This window comes from Rhinolophus ferrumequinum, chromosome 21, assembly GCF_004115265.2.
Source record: "Rhinolophus ferrumequinum isolate MPI-CBG mRhiFer1 chromosome 21, mRhiFer1_v1.p, whole genome shotgun sequence".
NCBI classification, from domain to species: Eukaryota; Metazoa; Chordata; class Mammalia; order Chiroptera; family Rhinolophidae; genus Rhinolophus; species Rhinolophus ferrumequinum.
In genome coordinates, this window is record NC_046304.1 from 24,136,667 (window position 1) to 24,152,915 (window position 16,249).

Sequence of the window (16,249 nt, forward strand, 5' to 3'; positions counted from 1 at the left end):
AGGTGGCAGTTTAATTTGCCAGTTACTACAATGAAAGCAATTTCTATTTGGTTTGCTCTTAACTTCCTGAAAAATGCTTCTTTGCTTTGGATTTCCAGAATTGATTTATTCCAAATTGAGATCCTCTCTTTGATAGGAAAGTTTGAACTCTGTTGAACCTGTTATTTGGTGTTTAAAAAGGATCCATTGTGGTTCCACTGAAGTACTCATTAAACATCTGAAATCATAAACCTAAAGCTTTAGCAATACTTAGACTTTAGTGAGCCAGGAAATGGGAAGAAGTTCATAAATTGCTGGGAAATAAATAACTGATCCTACTTTCACTTTATTTATGTATCAGGGGTCCCTTTTCTTCAGACTGCTCCTGGCTTTGGGGGACATTCCAAAGTGTACTCATTAGCAAAATGAAGAGGTGGCTCCGCTTTTTATGTGGCTGTGTGACATTTCCAATAAATATATATGCGTTTAAATTTTTTCCTCTCACTGAAACCCTGATAAAAATGCAACTGCTAAGGAATTAATTTGTTTTTCTTTCTGGTTGTGTCCTTTCCGAAGTGTGTATGTGCTCATTCATTCATTCAGCAAACACTTATGTTCCAGGCACTGGACAGGACACTGGGGATAAAAGATGAAAGACGCTGTTTTTGAAGGATCCATTTCTATTAGCTGCACATATTAAGAGCTTATCATACGCTAAGTATCATGAGAAGAATTGAAAAGAGCTTGAATAGTTTCTCCCTTCAGAAAACTTAATGTAGTGAGAGAGATCACATATTGACATGAAAAATACTCCACGTTTGTAGAGCAAGTGTGAATTAATGTGGTGAAACCTGAGTACAGAAATTCAGGGAGGATATAAAATGGGTATGCCATCCATAGGGCCTGCACACTGAATCTTGTGGAAGACAGTGCACTTCTGTTGTGCTTTTGAAGATTTCCTGGAATCTCGAACAGAATACATGTGGAAATACCAATCCTTTTAGTCTTCAGGGTGGCCACACAGGACCTGGGTTGGCTGAATCTCCAGACCTGTCACCTCCAGCCACCTCACGGAGGCCCAGTGTGCCATATAAATATTATTGGTTTCCTCCGTGTGCCATGATCTGAAACAGGGTTTGGAAGCACTGTTTCGTGATTTCTAATTGGTCTCGTTCTCCATAGATATGTATGACCAGGTGCTGAAGTTTGGTGCTTACATTGTGGATGGCCTACGGGAATGCTCTCAGCCTGTGATGGTTTACATTCCTCCCCAAGCCGAGCTGCGGGGTGGCTCATGGGTCGTGATTGATCCCACCATCAACCCCCGGCACATGGAGATGTATGCTGACCGAGAAAGCAGGTAGTACTCCTTCCTTATTTCCATTCACTGCCTCGAGGGAGCCTCTAGCTCACGGTTTCCTCCTGGAGAACATTATAACCAAGAGAACTTTATTTGAACCTGTTCATTCCCAGAGGGCTCCAAGGTCAGAAAAAAATAGACTTTCGAAATAGTATCCACTGGCATAAGAAGGAAACTGGGCTGGAATCAGGCTCTCTCAGTGTGATCCCCCACCCCAGGTTCTTTACCATGAAGTCCTCTATTCCAGGCACCCCCAAACTCAAAGAGATTCTCTCTTCCTATTTGTTCCTCAGATGTCTGTTCACGCTCTCTCAGGTATGTGCCAGAGGGAGCTTCAAGCGAGCTGGAGTGGAAGGACTGAATTGTTAGTCTGAAGTTCTAGAGTCTTAACCCAGCTCTGCCACTGAGTAGTGTGGTGCTGGGGAGAGTCCTTAGTCTCCCCAGGCTGCTGCTCCTTGTGCACAGAACAAGCTGGGTGGTCTTTGCGGTGCGCCCCAACACCCACATTCTGTGATTCCACACCAAGGCTTCTCCCTCAGAGTCCAGGGTCTCACTCTGGCATTCTCGGAGGCTTGGAGAGCACCCAAAGAACTGCAAGGGAAAAATCCCAGGCTTTTGTTGGGAGGGGACACCTGAAAATTCTTAAGTAAAAAAGATCAAATCTAGCTTCCTTTCAGAATCTGTTTTCAACCCTTTCCAAAGTGGGTAAGTTTTCCACCGTGTTTCTTTGACATTTTCCATGCCAGTTCCTACATCCAATCGTTTTATGAGCGTGCCTGTGTTTCTCTTTTCCCAAAAATTTCAGAGCCCTACTTCAAAAGCTGCTTGTCAAATCACTAAGCTTATGTTCTGCACTAAAGAACTTAAATTGTTTTTAAGTTCTAACCTAGCCCCTGATTTGATACCAGATCAGAGACAATTTCTCTGGAAAAATTGTCCTCTGGACAATTCCTTCTTTGCAACAACACTGGTTACAAATCCCCCTCTGTCGCTTTTTAGACATGAACAAAAGTCTCTTAATTTCTTGTACCTTCATTAGCTTATCTGTAAAATGGGGATATTAGTACCTTAGCTCATCGTGGATGTGGCCTGGGCATAGGGTTGTTGTGAAGACTTCTGTGTAAGTACTTAGAACAGTGCCACGCACATAGCATTAGCTGTAACTTTTTTTAAAAATGTAAACATTTATGGAGAAGAAAGGTGTTTAGGGTAAGTTCCTGATCGTAGAACATCATTCGTATGCACCAGAAGTAACCTGAGACCTCTCGCTAACCTGAGACCTCTCACTCGGTCATTTCTGGAGCAGTAGGCAGAACATTACTGCTTGGCCCGGCCTCGCGTGTCTGTGTCCTACCAGCAGGCCGACCGCCATAGGTGGTACTGATGAGCACTGGCCCCTCAGCGTACAGCCCAAGAGCTGGAGGGGGTTCCCCTGCCACTGCGCCTGCATCATATTTTTTTTTCCTGGAAAATAATGTGACTCCTGTTACCTTTACCAGCTGTAGGTGGTGGAATCTGTATTCCTCTCCCTTTGAGATAGAAGTAGACTGGTGTGGTAATGAGAATGCTTTTAATTGCTTTTTGCCAGGCCCTTCTCATACCTCACTTAGACACTTCTCTGGCGCCTGCTCCTCCCCCTGGGGTTTCTTCTGTGAGCCATGGGTGGGCAAAACCATAATGAAGCTATTTCCTGGTCCACAAATTGTAACTGGCCTCATTCCGTTGTCACCTGCCTTTAAAGTGCCTCTGTGTCTGTTTTGTTATGTTTTCTTTTCTTTCTCTCTTTGATCCAGGGGATCAATTCTGGAGCCAGAAGGGACAGTAGAAATCAAATTCCGCAAAAAGGATCTGGTGAAAACCATGCGGCGGGTGGACCCGGTCTACATCTACTTGGCTGAGCGATTGGGTATGTCTGCTTGTCCTCCTGGCAAATCAATGAGCCATTCAGCTGATTTGTAATGAGTGCATTCTAGGCTAGGGGAGGAGGCACTGAAGCATTTGATCAAATTCATGATAATCTTTATTTACTGTCCTCTGTATGGTAAGAACCCTGGTAGAATGAAACAGTGTGTGTAATAGGAGGGTAAGTGGGCCCTAAAAAAGCTCAAGTCACCCGATTTTTCTCCTATTTCCCTATAGTTCAAATAGCCCCTCTTTCTAGGCTTGTGGATGACCTTGTATGGAATAATTAGCCAGAAGTTGCTTTTGGGGGCAGGTTAATCAGGCAGAGAATATGCTAGACTTAAATGTCCTCTTTGGAAAAACCTGCCTCATTTCTGAGGGATGTGACATTCGGTGTCATGGGATACGGAAGCTGGAGCCCCTCCCAGGCGGTGTTTTGGGGCCATCCTGAACTAGAGAAATGGAAGCAAAGATTGTGCGCTGCGTGCTTCTGAACAGGCTGTGGCAGCAAGAGTGCCGGGAGCCTTTGCGCTTGATGCTTCCAGCCATGGCTCTGTTGCTCAATTTGTTTCTGGAGCTTTTGGAAGGCACTTGCAATCGGAACACAGGACAAAACTGTGGGAGTCCTGTGTTGAGTCCAGAGTCTGAATGAGTTTCAGATTCTTTCAAAACACTGATTTTCTGCCCAGGTCTCCCATTGAGCCCCTTGCTGTGCTGGTAAAGATAATTGCTTGAGGTTCTTTTGTTTGTTGATTTTAGTTTTTTTTCCAGCAAAGCAGAGATTCTCGTGAAAAGGTGGTGAAACTCAGTGAACGGAAGGCATAAAAAAGAGAGATGCTAGCTCATTTATGTTCCAAATGGTAATTTAATTAATAAACTACCCTTTGTGGACTCTTGATGTCTTCACCACCTAGAGACACAGAAACTTCTAAGAGTATACATCCTGGCCTTTGGAGTCTTGAGCCAGGTTGCTTGCCATGCATCGTGACCTGGGTTACACTAAGCCCTGTTTGTGTCCCATGGTTTGCCATTAGGCAACAACCACCAATAACTCTAACCCACTGCAGCCTGATCCCTTTAGGGCAAATGCACACATACAACAAGAAATTGGCAAAGTTGTTTATAAAATCTATTGCCACCCAGAGTTATCGAGGTGGTTTTTTTTTTTCTTTCTTCTCCAAACAGGATAATTACTTCTGACCAACCCCATACACTTTAATTAAAGTAACTGCAGTTCAAGAGCAAGTTACTCACAACTGTACACAGAGAAAGCTCTAAAAGCTTCAGCCACTGATAAGCATCTCACTTAGATGGCTCATAATTGCTCCCAGCATCCGGCCGATCGTTGCTGCTGTTTTTACCACTAATTCTGTACAAAGGCAACAGTGCCACAATTGCAGGACACAGCAAATTGCATAATTTTCTTCCTTTTTTTTTTTTTCTATTTTTCTTTTCTTTTTTTTTTTTTTTCCCTCTCTTTTGCTGGTTTTCTTTCTGGCCAATTTAAAATTTGTCAAAGTCGGTCTTCTTCTGGATCACTGCCCTTTGATATTTCGCGCACTCCATTTGCCACAAACAAGCCGCAGGGCCGCAGTTCATGCTGACTCTAGCAGAAGCAGAGAGAGCTCCATTTATCTTACACTGCCTGCTGAATTCCTACTCATTAACTGGGGGTTCACTGCCTCTTTTTAACCCCCCAATGGCTGTTACATCCCTTCAGAGTAACTGGGTGGTAGGAAGAGGGACCCTCTCTGACTTCTGTTTGCCAAACAACTGGATGGTGAGGGTTGTGGGCCTGAAGCTTCTTTCTCTTGAAAGAAAGTGAGGACGCTTCCACCTGCACCCAGCACCTTTTAACTTTTGAAACGTAGGACGGGGAGAGGGAGGAGATTCGCAAGTGATGGCCGTTTAATCATTTGTTACAAATCATCTCATTATCAATTTCCTATCCACATTGAAGAAAACCATATTTATTTAACCTTGACCAAAATGGCACTGGAGAAAGACTCCTTAGCCTGCTGAATGTGAAGCAGGCTCTGGCCCAAGGCAGCGTGGGAACACAAGAAGGGGATCTGGACTAAAAATAACTACATACAAGGCTTGGTTATGTTGCTTGCAGGTGAATTAACACCTCTGAACATCAACGTCTTCATCTAGAAAGTGGGGATAACAAACACCCCCACTTGGCTAACGTAAGGATCAGATGAGAGTATGTTGGCTTTCAACCTGCAAAGCATTTTTCACACATAGAGATGGCCATCATTTCCTTTCCACCTTAAGCACCAGAAGAAGCATACGGCCCTGTTTGGTATCAGGTGTGCTCTGGGCTTAGGTCCACTTTTGGAGCAAGTGGGATGGGAACAGAAATAAGAAACAGAAGTGGTCTTGTCTTGCAGGCATTTGCCGTCTTTCAAGGAGACCATACGCACCCAGGAGTATTTATGACACAAAAGATAACACGGATGTAACAGAACATGCTGTGAACCCACCTACTTGGGGATTCACATTAACTTTTGACTCCTTTCTCAATGCCTAGAACCAAAGATTGCCCAAATGCTTTTTTACAAAGTGGGTGAAAATGACCTCACTTTCTAGAGTGGGAGATTGAGACAAATAGAAGAATTAAATACATCATCCAAGATACAAAATAAATACACGCTGGAGTCCACAGTGACATTCTGGTTCCCCGTGTTCTGCTTTTCTCCGGATTTCCTCAGATTTTACGTCAACTAAATACTGAGCCTGATCAAAATTAAACAAGAATTCTTTCCCTTTGTGATCTAAAGCCAATTCCACTGAGAAAAAACAGATTTAGGAGAAAGCCTGTAGGAGTGGATATCATCTGTGTTCCCTGTGTCTCCCCAGTTGGCCTCTGCACTGGGGGACATGCTGTCAGGTCACTTAGACAAACCAATGCACAACTGATTGACTGTGTTCAAAAACATAATTACTGTTTCATTCTCTAAGGACAATGAGTAGTATTTAATTTCTGAACAGCTGACTTCATCTTTTTCAGAATTTTTAGTTTTAAAAAGTGACCTTTTGTCATGTTCTGTACTTCAATTTGGGTAGGAAGGTAGTGACATTAGTTTACAGTTCTGTGAGTATGGATATAGTACATACACTGATTCCTGATAAAGGTAAAGGGGAGAATTTCCCCCAGAAAGAAATGTGGTGTAAACCCACATCCCAGAGTCTGGCATTGCGGGGCCAGTTCTGACCTGGACTCTCAGAACTGGGGCTTGGACCAGTCAGCGTGGGGAGGCTTAGCATCTGACCACTCCAGTTGCCTTAAGGAAATTAAATTCCTCCTCTGGCAATAGAGCCCCAGCCCTTCGAGGCCTCTCTGTGTCTCCCTGAGGTCCTCTCCTGGATCCTGACCCTCCTCTTGTGTTCAGAGGAAAATGACAAATCAATTTAGATAGAGAAAGAACTGTCCAGCTCAAGTGTGAAGCGACTGTAAGTGCTCCGCTGTCCCGCTCCCTCCCTACAAAGAGCACCTGGGCAGAGGAGCCGCTTAGTGGGCCTTGATTCTGCTCCAGACACACAGCTCAGCCATGGCCCCATTTCCAGGCAGCCGGGCAGCCTGCCATGCAGCACCCTGGCTGTGGCCGCACGACTCGTGCCCTGGGAGTGACGGTCTGACAGGCAGGGGCAGCCCTCCGCCAGCACCCAACACGCCTTCTGGCCCAAGGCACCTGGGTGCAGACGGAGTATGGTGGCTACGGGTGAAGATCAATGTGTCTGTAAGACCTCAAGAAGGCCTTCCTCCCAGCCCTTCTCTCTAGCAGCCAGGATACAGGAAAAGGAACTTCCTTGGGTTCAGGGGGTACATGTAGGGACTAAGGTGCTTTTCTGACAGAGGTGATCAAAGTATCTGAGCTGTGTGTTTTTCCATCTCTCGTGTCCATCTTCAAGATGTCATTAGCCGAAAATAGCCAGAGTTGCTGGTTTGAGGCAGAAAGCAGTATCCTTACTAGAAAGCTGAGATGAGGAAAGAACGAAGTTCCAGTACCCGTGTCAGGGAAGTGGTCTCTGGCCCTCTCACCTCTTATACATGGTGCGTCCTCTTTAGGACCGTGGCCACCCAACCACTGGGCTCAGTGGTAGGGGGGCAGAAGAGAAACAATGTAAGGTTTTCTATGGTGAAGGTAAAAATTACGGGATCGTGGCTCCTCCCTTCAATTAACAGCAGCTGAAATCCCCACCTTACCACACTGATTCAGAAGCTCTTTGGCTTGATACAGTTTAGTGCAATAGTGACAACATTTTCTGGAAAGAGTCTTTTGGGTCTGATCCGATAATCTGATTATATTTCTAAAAGCACCCGGGCTTACGTCTTCCCCAGGAAGCAGTGATTCACAATTCTTTCAGGCCGGTGGGAGCTGGCAGGCATTTTGTTAGGCTGAACCTAAGCTTCTGTCTTCCTGGAGGGTGTCACCAGGATGTGTGTCATGCAGGGTGTCATGCGGGGCCTCTGGTCCCGCTCCCCACATAAGAATGCAGGACATAGTGAGGCCAAAAAGGAACACCCACGGAGCCATAGTTAGGGGAGTCACACCACTATATTCTCGCTGGTGGCTGGGTTGGAGACACAGGAAACAGGAGCCACACTGTTCGCAACCCTCACTGCTCCACTTGCAGGCTCAGCCACCATCTTCTTGCTAGCCCCCATTTCTTTGCTAGCCTAGCCACGGCAGTTATATTAGTGCCCAATGACTCACTGGTTACAGCTGACGGCCAACTAGCCACAGCTGATGGCCATTTGATCACAGTCGACAGCCATTTACTACCTGAGCCAGCACCTTTCTATGTGAGGCTGAGAGCCTGGAAACTGCTTTTTGGGGCTCTGTCCCCACAATGTGTCTGCGACACCCCGTTCCCCACTTGGTCCCAGCTGACCCAGAGCCCTGTTCCTGCACCAGCCAGACTTGGGAGAGTAACTTCAGGAAAGAAAAGAGTAAAAACTTCAAGGTGTATTGCCACTAGAATTCAGAGAATTCTGTGCTGTTTCCTGACTCTTTTGTGGGGGATATTTGCTTGGGAATACAGGAGACAGGGCTGCAGGGGGAATAGTACAGTTTTTTATTCTTATTTGGAAGTTTGGGTTTACTGTAATGATTTTTTAAAATATGAACAGCGAGCACTAACACCAGTGCAAGGAACCTTAGGGTTAAACATCCCTTGAGAGGATTGCTGTTAAAATCAATATGCAAATGAAGTTGTATTTAGATAGGTATAGCCCCCTTTGAAGAAAAAGCAGATATATGAAAATGGGATTTAGAAAAAAAAGCTAGATACATTGGGAGAAATTATTCCCATTACAAAAGGATTATTTGCTTTACCAAAGGATTCACTGCAGGGTTCCTTCTAAATAGCTCCCTGAAGGCATTTAAAACAGGATCTGATTTACGCAGTTTTTCAAGAATGCTTTTGTGTAAGGAAAGGCACACCTGTTATGGAAAGGGAAATAGTTTTGCAAGGCTTTTTTTTTTTTCACTCCACCTTACTATCTTTATACAGAAAATGTTCTCAACATAGAAAATACGATTACATAGATCTTTTAAACAGCTACTTCCATTTGTACTTCTGAATCTTAATAAGACTCTAGCCTTTTTTATGCTGATTTTTCAGTCTCAAGGTTGAGGTGTACGTTCCTATACCTGAGGTATTCTGGAGCTTAGTAGGGAGCATGGTCTGGTTCTATTCTTTAGCTTCATGAGTATTTAACCAATCAAAGCAAATTGGTTTCTTAAAGAAGGAAGAAGGGCCCATAAAAGTTGAAATTGGGTTTTAATTTACAGAGGCTTCTTAGCATAACTTTAAAAAAAGTGAAGAATTAAAAAAAAAAAACACCTTTAATTTCACATTCTTTTATAAAACATTTTTCCTGTTTGCCACATTGGGGTTGTTATTACATTAATGAGAAACCGAGCTCAGAAAAGGAAAGAGATTTCCACAAGGTCACCTAGTGCCTTTGGCTGAACAGAGAATTTTTTTAGCCCACGCCTAATTTTCATTCTAAGCCTTGAAGGTATCAGCCCCTCCTCCTACTTCTTCCTCCACGGGATGTGGCCTGCCCATCCACAGGGTAGGGCTGGCCTCCTCCTTCCCTCTCTTGGTGTCCTGGTGGGTAAGAAACACATCCTGCTGCTGAAATCAGCTGTCTCCTCCGAAGCTTTTCTTCAGCTTTGAACCCGAGGAGAGATGTGGCTTCTCATTACATTGTGGCCCTGGGAACACCTGACAGGCTGCTGCCCTGTGGGCATTTGTGGATCAGTTTAACTTGCTTCATTTAAAGAGTGTGGATTCTGAAGCCAAACTACCTAAGCCCAGATCCCAGCCCCACTATTCCCTAAATTTGTAGTCTTAGGCAAGTTCTGTTACTTTTTTGTGCCTCAGTTTCCTCAATTGTAAGGTATATTTTTTAGGGTTGTTATCAGGATTAAATGAGATGACAAGTATATAAACAGTATTAGCACATAGTAACAACTCAATAATGTTAGTTCTTCTCATTTGATCAGACTAGTACCCTGTTACCCCGAAAATAAGACCTAGCCAGACGATCAGCTCTAATGCGTCTTTTGGAGCAAAAATTAATATAAGACCCGATATTATATTATATTATATTATATTATATTATATTATATTATATTATTATGTTATATCATATTATTATAAGACTGCATCTTATAGTAAAATAAGGCCGGGTCTTATATTAATTTTTGCTCCAAAAGATGCATTAGAGCTGATTGTCTGGCTAGGTCTTATATTCGGGGAAACACAGTAATGCCTCTTCTATATGTAACTCTTCACACTTAAATTTTTTTAAATTATAAAGTTGGATTTTCAGGGTTTTGTGGGGATTTTTTATTTTGGGAAGGAAGTTTGATGGGACTAACCTATGTCTCTTCTCTCATTTCAGTCTTTCCCTAAAGTCGGATTCTAGAAAAGAATGACTTTCTTCTCTGTAGCATATTCTTACACACACACACACACACACACACACACACACACACCCCGACTTGCTTTCCTAAAAACCCTGAGGCCCTGCAATCTGGCTAGAAAAGAAAGAAAACCATTCCAAGATATTTAATTGTACAGGGAGCTTACAGGATTGATCGAGAGCTTAGCTTTTTACAATAGTCCAGTGAATAAGAAATGCTCCTGACAAACAATCAATGATAGGATAATCACTCTTTATCCCCCTCCTCATTCTTACCTTCTTTCTTTCAGGAGAACAGGGTTCAGAAGTCAAAAATCTTTATAGACGCCGCTTTTAAATTAAGCAGAAAATAGACATTGACATATTTGTTAATCTCCCCTAAATCATTACCGGGGCTGGCTGCTTTGCTGTACAAGGAGAGAGAGGCCCTCAATTTGCTACACGAGGGTCTAGCTAGCTTAAGAGCAGCATTTTATTTTTAGAAAATAAAATTTAGAAAACCTTTTCTTCCCCGCTTAAAACAAAGCACACAAATCCTTGGCTTTCTCATGTACATTTTAAAATACATACATTCTCTACTTCTGTCTTTTCCTTGCTTTCTGAGGGAGGTCTTGAACTGTGGCCAGAGGCATTACTGAAGGAAGCAAACAAGGCGGCCTTTGGGGGGATGCTCTGTGATCTTCCTGGTCTCAGGAGGCCAGAACATTACAGGTGTTTATTTCGTTAGTCTTTTAAAGCTCTAAAGCAGCTCGATTGGGTGGACAAGACCTTTGGCAGTCCAGGAGCCAGACTTCTCTGTGCCTCCACCTCGGGAAAGCCAAGGCCTTGTTCCCAGAATGCTGTGCTCCTAAGCCCATAAGCCCTCCCACTCTGCACCCAGTGCTGAGCTGGGCCCTTAACTTCTTTCTAACACAGTGACCCCAACTCTCTAGCTGACTGCCCTTCTGTGGCCCCTGCCAGGATACCTCCCTGGGCGCCTTCAGTACCATTTATTGTGGCGGGACACCGGCTTCAGAGACAGCCAGACCCAAGTGTAAATCCTGACTTGCCACTAACGAGCTGGATGCCACTAGGCAAGTCACTTTACATTTCAGAGCCTTGGTTGGGTTGATATAAGGATTAGAGATGATGCATGTGAAGCCACTTGGAAAGGACTCCGTGATAGTTAGGTATTCAGCTTGGCAGCAGTGGTAACAGCTGGTCCGACCGAAGTCTGAATTGTGCATGGTGACATGTGATCCAGAAAGCACCGAGCACAGTGCCTGGCACATAGTAAATGCTCAATAAGTGGCACGTGTCACGTGTGGTGCACATGTGTGTACACGCTTGCTGTTGGTTGTTTACCCAGAGGGAAGACGTTGTGAGAGTCTGGAACTCCCCGTTCAGCCACATCCACAGTGCTGCCACCCCTTGCCTCCCCCAGCAGGGCTGCTGTGTTAGGTTTTCATCTCACAATACCAGGAGGAGCTACCCTTCAACCTTAAGTCTGACCTACAGAGTGGGAATTACTAGAGACATCATCTCGCTCTCAGTTGTAGAATGAGACTAAGAGGGAACGTCAGCGTTATCAGCCATGAGTCCATCTTCATCATTTAGCCTTTTCTGAAATTAAAAAGGACAACTTGTCCTCTGCCCAAGTAAGCAAAAGGCACAACACAATACAGTGTTCAAAAGCCTTGGGAGCCACACTGCTGCACGTGAGTCCTGGCTCTGCCCCTTTCTGTTTCCGTGACCTTGGTAAGTTCCAGAGGTTCTCAGTACCTCAGTTTCCTCACCTGTACAATGAGGGTAATATGAATACCAGTCTTATAAGGTTGTTGTAAGGATTAAATGAGTTAATAGACATAAAGCACTTAGAATAGTGCCCAGTACCCTGTAAATACTATTAGTTTTGATTATTGATTGTATGTATTGGGGAGAGAGCCAGGAAACACAATTTTTTGGTTGTGCTTATTCTTTTTAACTTTCTATTTGATGTAATTTTACAGAAAAGTTATAATAGTACAATGAACTTCTGATGCCTTTTTCTCAGATTCACCTATTGTTAGCATCTTGTCTCATTTGCTTGATCATTTCTGTGTGCTCATATCCATGTGCCCGCTCACTCGGTACACACACACACACACACACACAAACACACACACACACAAACACACACACACACACACTTTTCTGGAGCCATTTGGGAGTGAGCTGTAGATATCATACTCCTTTATCCACAAGTATTTAGTGTGTGTTTCTAAGAACACAGACTTGCCCTCACATAAACACAATACAGTTATCAAAATCAGAAATTACAACATTGATACAATGCTAGTATCTAACCCATGATTCATATTAAAATTTTACCAATTGTCCCAATAATGTCCTTTATAGCTTTTTTTTTTTTTTTGTCTGAGATCTAATCCCAAACCACACATTACAATTTGTTGTCAAGTCTTTTTAATCTGGAATAATTCTTTGGCCTTTCCTTTTCATGATCTTCACTTTTTTTGAAGAGCCCAGGCCACTTTCTTTGTAGCATGTTCCTCAATTTAGGCTTGTCTTATATTTCCCCATAGTTAGATTCAGATTGTGCATTTTGGGCAAGAATATTGCAAAAATGATATTATGTCCTTGTCAAGACATTATATCAGGAGGGACATGGTATCAGTTTGTCCTATTCTTGGTAATAGTATTATAACTTTGATTACTTGTCTAAGGTTTGTTCCCTAGGTTAATCCACTGTAAAATTACCATTTTTCCCCTTTGTAATTAATAAGTAATTTCTAAGGAGATACTGTGAGACTATGTAAATATCCTGTTCCTTATCAAACTTTCACTTGCTAGTTTTTAGTGTCCGTTGGTAATTCCTGGCAGAATCAATTACTGTGGTGGTTGTAAAATGGTGATTTTCTAATCCCATCATTCCTTCTACGTCTATTAATTGTTCTGCTAGAAGGGAAAGCTTTCCCTTGCCTTCTCCCCCATTTAATTATTTATATCAGGATAGACTCACAGGTTCTTATTTTATTCCATAAATAATCTGTTTGATAATAACACCATGATCTTTTTTGATAAATTGACTGTTCAGCTTGTCCCAGACTTGGCCAATGGGGACAGCTCCAGACTGACTCCTGCGTCCTTTTAACATGTCCCGATCATTTTTTGAATGCTTCCTTACTCTTTGTGACAATTACGTTCCAGGCTCATTTGATATTTTCCCTGCCCCAGCCCTGGAGTCAACCATTTCTCCAAGGAGTCTTGGTTCCTTTTAGTGGAGAAGGGAAAACGTTTGCTTCCCTGTCAAGGATGTTATAACTGAGACAGTCTTGTCTCAGCACGGCCCTCCCCCATCAGTTCTCCAGGCAGATCCACATTAGAATAAATGGGTCTTCGTCTCATCTCACAGCGGGGAGCCCAGCGCCCTCATGCTATCTTCCTGGTTTGGAAAGAAAGCTGCTGAGGTGTCAGGGGCCCAAAGTGGTAAGTCAGAGACTGCCCTCTATGTGGGAGTCCAAGAAACATGGCCGTCAGCATTCTTCATCACAGTTCTCAAGTAGTGATGGGTTTAAAGAAAAAAAAAAAAAAGGTGGTAGAGTTGGGCATCCAAAATCCCCATAAAAATGAAGCTATGTACTGTGGTTACATCCCTGTTCTATTAACATGTGTTTGTATATAATACTTACGGCTCACTCGGCAGCCCAAGGCTGTTTATTGCATATGATTCATAGTGGCATAAAAAGCAAAGCCTGTTCCCAGACAGACATGCTTGAAAAAGACCTTTTCTGCTTCCCATCACCTGTGGTCATGTGTTTATTTGTCAGCTTTGGTGACAAAGCACTTCAGGTTGTCCTCAACACCAAGGGCTGTCACCTATTGCTCCTTCCGCTAGACTTCTCCTCCTTACTAGGCAGGCAACTAAATTTTCAGTATTGATCTTAAGTCCCATTCTGAGAGTAATTAGGAATAAAATCACAACACAGCAGCACCTCTACTGGGACACTGTTGGGGCTGGGGCGGGGGGGAGGTCCTTGTTATAAAGAATTCCTGTCTCCTATCTCTTGAGTGAAGGTACTGTGTGCTTTTTAAGCTCAGTGAGCCAAATGGGGTTTGCAGACTGTCTTTCCGTTTTTATTCTTCCTTCTCTTTTAGCCCAAGAACTAGAATGTCTTTGTCACTGTGGTCAGGGGTTGGCTCTGTCAGTAACAACGTAGGCAGGAGACTAGGGGCCTGGTTAATCCACTGAGCTGGCATGAGACTCCCAGCTCTGGCTCTAACCAGCTTGGATTCCACACATTTCAGGTTAAGAGTATCCAAACCTGAAATGAGAAGCTGTGGGGTAAAGCAGCTTGCAACTTCAGGGTCATTCAGATCCTTATCCAGTTGGGCAGGTGACTGGTGTGGATGCAAGGACAGAAGAGCTACTGGTCTCTGCTCAGAAGCACAGGGATGCTCTCCCACCATGTTCCACGTCCCACGCTCTAATGCTGGTCAGGGCGTGGGTGTGGTATCCTTCGCGGGAAAGGAGGGGTCCAGCCCTCAGTGGGTGAGCTGATGGGACACACAGGCCTCCAGGTGGCTGTCTGCACCTGCTCAGGCAGAGGCCTGAAGGGAGGGACTCCCATGGCTGCTTTCCTACTTGTGACCTCCACTGGGAAAGGAGGACATGGGGGCTCCCCGGGCCAGGTGAGTTCAGGTCTGGCATCAGATCCCCGTTACTCAGCAAAGCAATGGTGAAGACGATGGAGCAGGTCACAGAGGGAGGGGGTGATTTTGTGCTCCCCATGACCGTGGCTGCTTCTGAGCAGAGAGATTCCTGGTCACCACACAGTGTGACGGGCAGGTGTATTTAATTGCAGGCACCCCAGAGCTAAGTGCCGCTGAGCGGAAGGAGCTGGAGAACAAGTTGAAGGAGCGGGAGGAATTCCTAATTCCCATTTACCATCAGGTAGCCGTGCAGTTTGCAGACTTGCACGACACACCAGGCCGGATGCAGGAGAAGGGTGTTATTAACGTAAGTACAGTGGTTGCCACTTCTCCTGACTTGTCAGAGACCCGCAGGCAAGTGTGTGTCTCCTGCACACCGGCTCACGAGCAGGGAGCCATTGCGGGTGGGTGAAAACAGCTTGTGCAGATCAATCCATTTTCAGTTGTTTTGGAGCGACCTTTCCCTTTTTCTATATCCACTATCATCCTATAACAATTTATGATGTAGGTTACCTCCTGGACTCCTCCGGAGGCAAGCCCCATTTTACTGGTGGGAAACTGAGTCACATGTGGCTCCACTGGGGAGAGCTGTCCAGGTGGTCCTCCGGCTGTGATTACTACAGTGTCAGGGTTCCAGCAGCCGCTCACACACATCGGAGTTGAGCCAAGTCGTTTTGCTCAAAGCCAGTTTCTCGCTCTGGTTACCTGGGGTTCGCAGCCCCTTCCCCGTCTCAGCCGTGGGTGGGGTTAGCATTAGTCAGGCCCGTCGCTGGGCACTGAGGGGTACAGGGGAGACCCCTGCAGGTGCTGGAGGCTCGTGACCGGCTCGAGTCTCTGGAGGGCTTGCTGGAGAGTGGAGTTTTGTGCCTAGACTGGGCACTGAGCAGGGATTGGGGCTGGAGTGACTAAGCTTACTCTTGTCTGTGTACAGGACATCCTGGACTGGAAAACATCCCGTACCTTCTTCTACTGGCGACTGAGGCGTCTCCTGCTGGAGGACCTGGTCAAGAAGAAAATCCACAATGCCAACCCCGAGCTGACTGACGGCCAGATCCAGGCCATGTTGAGGCGCTGGTTTGTGGAAGTGGAAGGAACGGTGAAGGTGGGTGGGCGCCCTCGGGACAGGCTTCATGCCGTGCTCTTCCCCACCTGGGGAGTCCGAGCATGATCTCGGATTCTCCAGGCCTCGAAGGGCAGGAGTGGAAGGGAAACGTACGGACCTGAGCACTGTTCCGCCCCCCACAGTCACATGTCATGATGGCGTGTTAGCAGAGGTGGCAGGGCATTTTTTTGCAGCTCATTCTACCACTCAGCAAACCTCTTTGAATCCTCGCTACACACCAGACACTGCATTAGGCCCTAGCGACGAGGCA

The 16,249-nt window shown here is 45.0% G+C and overlaps 1 protein-coding gene across 1 annotated transcript in view; it reads left to right on the forward strand.

Moving 5' to 3' along the window:
• The window catches only part of ACACA (acetyl-CoA carboxylase alpha), a 260,073-nt gene that overhangs the window by 231,010 nt on the left and 12,814 nt on the right, over positions 1 to 16,249 (forward strand). Inside the window, exons 52-55 of the mRNA XM_033090744.1 lie at positions 1,162 to 1,339; positions 3,133 to 3,245; positions 15,029 to 15,183; positions 15,808 to 15,978. Of these exons, the coding sequence (XP_032946635.1) occupies positions 1,162 to 1,339; positions 3,133 to 3,245; positions 15,029 to 15,183; positions 15,808 to 15,978 (617 nt within the window). The remainder of the gene's footprint in view (positions 1 to 1,161; positions 1,340 to 3,132; positions 3,246 to 15,028; positions 15,184 to 15,807; positions 15,979 to 16,249) is intronic.